The sequence below is a fragment of the Anopheles ziemanni genome, chromosome 3 (assembly GCF_943734765.1).
Source record: "Anopheles ziemanni chromosome 3, idAnoZiCoDA_A2_x.2, whole genome shotgun sequence".
Taxonomy (NCBI): domain Eukaryota; kingdom Metazoa; phylum Arthropoda; class Insecta; order Diptera; family Culicidae; genus Anopheles; species Anopheles ziemanni.
In genome coordinates, this window is record NC_080706.1 from 61,703,852 (window position 1) to 61,708,027 (window position 4,176).

The 4,176-nt window shown below is 55.1% G+C and overlaps 1 protein-coding gene across 1 annotated transcript; it reads right to left on the reverse strand.

Moving 5' to 3' along the window:
- Positions 1–452: 452 nt before the first annotated feature.
- Positions 453–2,855, reverse strand: LOC131288730 (uncharacterized). Its single transcript, XM_058317903.1, has one exon. The coding sequence runs from the start codon at positions 2,853–2,855 to the stop codon at positions 453–455; it is 2,403 nt and encodes an 800-aa protein (XP_058173886.1).
- Positions 2,856–4,176: the final 1,321 nt, after the last annotated feature.

Below are 4,176 nucleotides of genomic sequence, written 5' to 3' on the forward strand. Positions count from 1 at the left end.
ACGCGAGCGCCAGAGAAAATAAACCCTTCATTGGTAGTCGATGGCAGGTGGACGCACATGATGGATTAAATTTCTGGGAACGCCAGACGAAAATCGCCAATCAAACAAACAAAAACTAATGCTCGTAGCAAGACCTGCTCGCTAGGATCTGTCTTCTGACAGTCGCGCCCTTACATTCCAATATGGCCATGCGTTATCTCTCGCTCTCCCTACTTTTTCCCTCTCAACGACGGCAAAATCTGCTAGTTCAGATATGCGTACCCCCGTGGGTATGTTCATTCCGCTGCTTGTCCAGTACTTAGTATTCGTATATAGCAAAAATATCACATTCCAGTTAAACTATAACAAATATGATTAAATGGCCCTGTAGAAGACTTGTGTCTCTAATTGTCTAATTCTTGATCTTACAACTGCGCGGGTTCAACCGCACCCCGTCGAAACGACGGATGACATCAACCTACGATCAAGGGCGCACGGACACTCAGTGCGGAGGCATGGTGTTGGTGGTCATCTTCCTGCTTCTGCTGAAGCCACTTCTCCACATACTTGCGGTTGATGTTGTACTTGGACGCGACCGCGCGGTAATCGCCCCGGCAGGCCACATCGTGGTAGAAGCTGTCGATCGCCTGTTGCTTCAGCTGCTCCGGCTGGCCGTTGCTGTGTTCCTCCTCTGGTCCGCTGCATACGGACGAGATCGAGGTGGAGCTGTCGTACCCCGACACGGGCGAAGCCTGTGGAGATGTCCAGCCGCGTCCGGCAGCAACCGACGACAAACTGGTGGTCTGCTGTGCCGGCGGCAGGTACGACGAAGCCATCAGCGGGTGCGAAACGCCAACGGACGCGGGCGTTGTGACCGATGGGGGACTGAACTCGTAAAACTGCTCGTAGTACGCGGAGGACGACGAATTGTTGTTGCTCCAGGCGATCGGGTACTGGTGCCTGCCGGTGGTGTTCGTCATGATGTTTGTCGGCGAGGACGCTAGCCGATCGCTTATGGCCGGCGATTCACGGGTCGAGTCTTTGTCCTCGTCCGCTAGGGCCGAGTCCCGGCGACACTTGACGAAACTGTCGTCCCCCTTGCGGTTCACCTCGGGCTCCTTTTCTTCCTGGCACTCCTTTTCTTCATTATCCAGCAGATAAGGTTTAAAAAGCTTGATCGATTTCGGCGGACGGCTCGTTTCAGGTGCCGCCACGTTACCGCTCATCTCCGACGACGACCGTTTGCGATCGGAGCAGTTGTCGCCACGTCGACAGGAAAGATCCCACGCCTGGTCTGCGCTTCCAGCAAGTAGCTCCTCGGCGGTTCCCTTTGGAGGTGCTGGTGCTGGTTCGTCCACACTGATCTCCTCGTCTTCATCCTCGTCGTCATTGTAGTCCGCGTCTTCGTGGTCGGACGCGATCGAGTGATCGAGCAGCTGGTGGCGCTCGTTCAGCTCGGTCGAAGCGAACGAAAGAGTTCGTTCCGGTCGGGACAGATCGATCGGATGATCGTACCGCTGTTGTTGGTAAGCCGCGTTGGCGGCAACGGCAACGGCGGCGGCGGCGACCGCGCGAATATGGCCATAATAGTTGTAGTACTGCTGCTGCTGCTGATCGTTCACGGCCGTCGGTGCCGTCGCTAATCGCGGCACGGGTGAAAAGATGACAGGTTGATGCGGCCGGTTCGCCGCATCGGCACCAGATGTCGCTGCCTCCGGGTCAGCCAAGTGGAGCTGCTGCTGGTGCTGCGATGACAGCAGACTAGCTGACGGCGACCGCGCCGTCGCCACCAGCGAAGATGGCGACGAAGAGGACAAAGAGGACGCCGTCGACGACGCACCGGACGACGATGCGATCGAGAGTGGCGAGCACGAAGAAACAGGTATTACTACTGCCGCCGCTGTTGCTGGTGCTGGGTTGGTGGCGCTTGTGTGGGTTAACACGGGTGACATGATACAAGCACTAGCGCCATTTCGAGCGACGCGGTGTCTGGTTGAGTCCGCCATCAGCCCTCCAGCCGCTTTCAGATCGATGGAATTCGGGGCCGCACTCGACGACGACGACGACGACGGTGGCTGCTGCTGTGGCGCTTGTGGCTGCGGAACGATCGGATGAAACGGTGCTAATAAGTGGGGCTGCGGTGGGGGGTGCGGTGCTCCACCGAGCGGGTGATGCTGCTGCATGTGGTGATGATAGTGTGCAGGTAGTCCGGCGGCCGCAGCAGCGGCTGCTGCTGCTGCTGCTGCCGCTACAGCTGCAGATGGCGCCATCAAACCCGTGAGACCCGGATGGTGGAACGATGGTGCATGGTGATGGAGATGATGATGCTGCTGATGCTGTTGCTGGTGCTGCTGCTGGTGCTGCTGCTGGTAAAGCAGATGATGGTGGGGATGATGCGCCGGATGGTGATGCGGAAGGTGATGATGATGGTGGCCGAGAAGGTTTATTTTCATCGATGCACCACCACCGCCACCGCCACCGTTGGCGCTGTGCATTGCCGCTGCAGCTGCCGCCGCCGAGCTTCCGGCGGCACTGCTTGCACCTGAACCGCCGGCACTGCCACCGTTGGCCACGACCGAGCGTAGATTGTTCTCCACCTGGAGCCACTTTTGAATCTGCCGACGGTGGATGCCGTACTTGCGGGCGGTCGCACGCTGGTTCCCCTTGCAGTCACCGTCGTTCCGGTAGGAGTCGAGCACCTGCAGCTTGAACTGGGGCGTGAAGATGCGCCTCGAGCCCATCTTGGCCGAGTTGTGTCCGGCTGCGGCCGGGGACGTCGATGGCGAGGACGATCCAGCTCCTGCTGTTGCTGCTGCTGCTGTTCGACCTGATTCACTTTTGGACAGCATTCCGGTAACGAGCGAACCGTGGGCCATTTTGAGTATGGTGGTTTCGATTGCGGGACTACCCTCACCGTGCGTCGTAGCAGGATGTTCGTGATTTCTGCACATTCAGAAGAATGCACAAGGAGGACAATGTGGGCACGCAAACCAATTCACACAAATAATGTTTCAAACTTTCAAAAGGCACAAAACAAATAAGCGCCCGTCCCGCCGCTACTCTTCGCGTTCGTCCGTCGGCATAAACAACAACATATAGTAGAAATTCATAAAGCAAGGCACACTTGTGTTTCACGGGAAATCGACTTCTGGCACTTTACGGAATAACATTGCGCGTCGCAACACTGTCGATTTGCTGTTTCGGCGACGAACCACCATCTAACTAACTGTCAAAAACTTCACCTCTCGAACTCACAATAAATGGAGACGCCCGGTATATTTCCGGTCTGATATGGCAGTGTGTATATCTCCTCTTCTCCTTCTCCTTGGGGCTTAAAATTATCAACTATCTTTTTCCACTTGTCTTGGCAAATGCGATATGTGTGGGTGTAATTGATTGGTTTTTCTTCTTCCTTTTGGCACGCAGTACAACACGCAATCACAAGAGTATGCAACTGAAATTTCCGGTTAATTTCTTATGACGCATAACGGCCGGAGACAACAAAACGCAAAAGGGCACACACAACTCTCTCCCGCTCTATCTAGACACGAAATGATACGGTCACACACTGTATGTTTTTTTTCGTTTTAATATTATTTCATTGATACGGCACAACACCGTGCGCTAAAGGGTGGGTTTGCGACGGACAGAAATGTTCTGACATAAGCGTATAACAACACTTTTCTCACACTGCGGAATTCAAAGGAACGGAAAACGGAAACTCGCAAACTAGTTTCTATTGAAGGATGTACAATTGGAAGCAACGACGACGGCACCTTAAACGCCGTTTCTTGAGTATCAAATAAAACGGGCCAGTAGCTCCGGGATTCCGAGCGTCGTGGCTACGCGTGTGCCCTGTTGGTGCTTCGACGATGAACTACCGCTTCGCCAGCAGCTAATGGGCAGCCGAAGCCGCGGCGACGACGATGGAAAATGCCGCCGACTGTGTGCGTGTTGCAGCGGCACCCACACATGCACCGGTCAACGTGCGCACACACACAAACGATTGATCATTCTGATGGTTCTGAGAGTGGCCTGTAGGTACATGTGGGTCTGTTGATTCATTCTTGCGATCGATCATGTGATGATCAAGCGGGCGGGTGTGTGCGACGTACGGCAGGTGAGGGTGCGTACCACCAGGGGTTTTGTTTCCAAGAGCCGAGAGCGAGAGAGCGTGCGGACCCTGTGGATAACAAG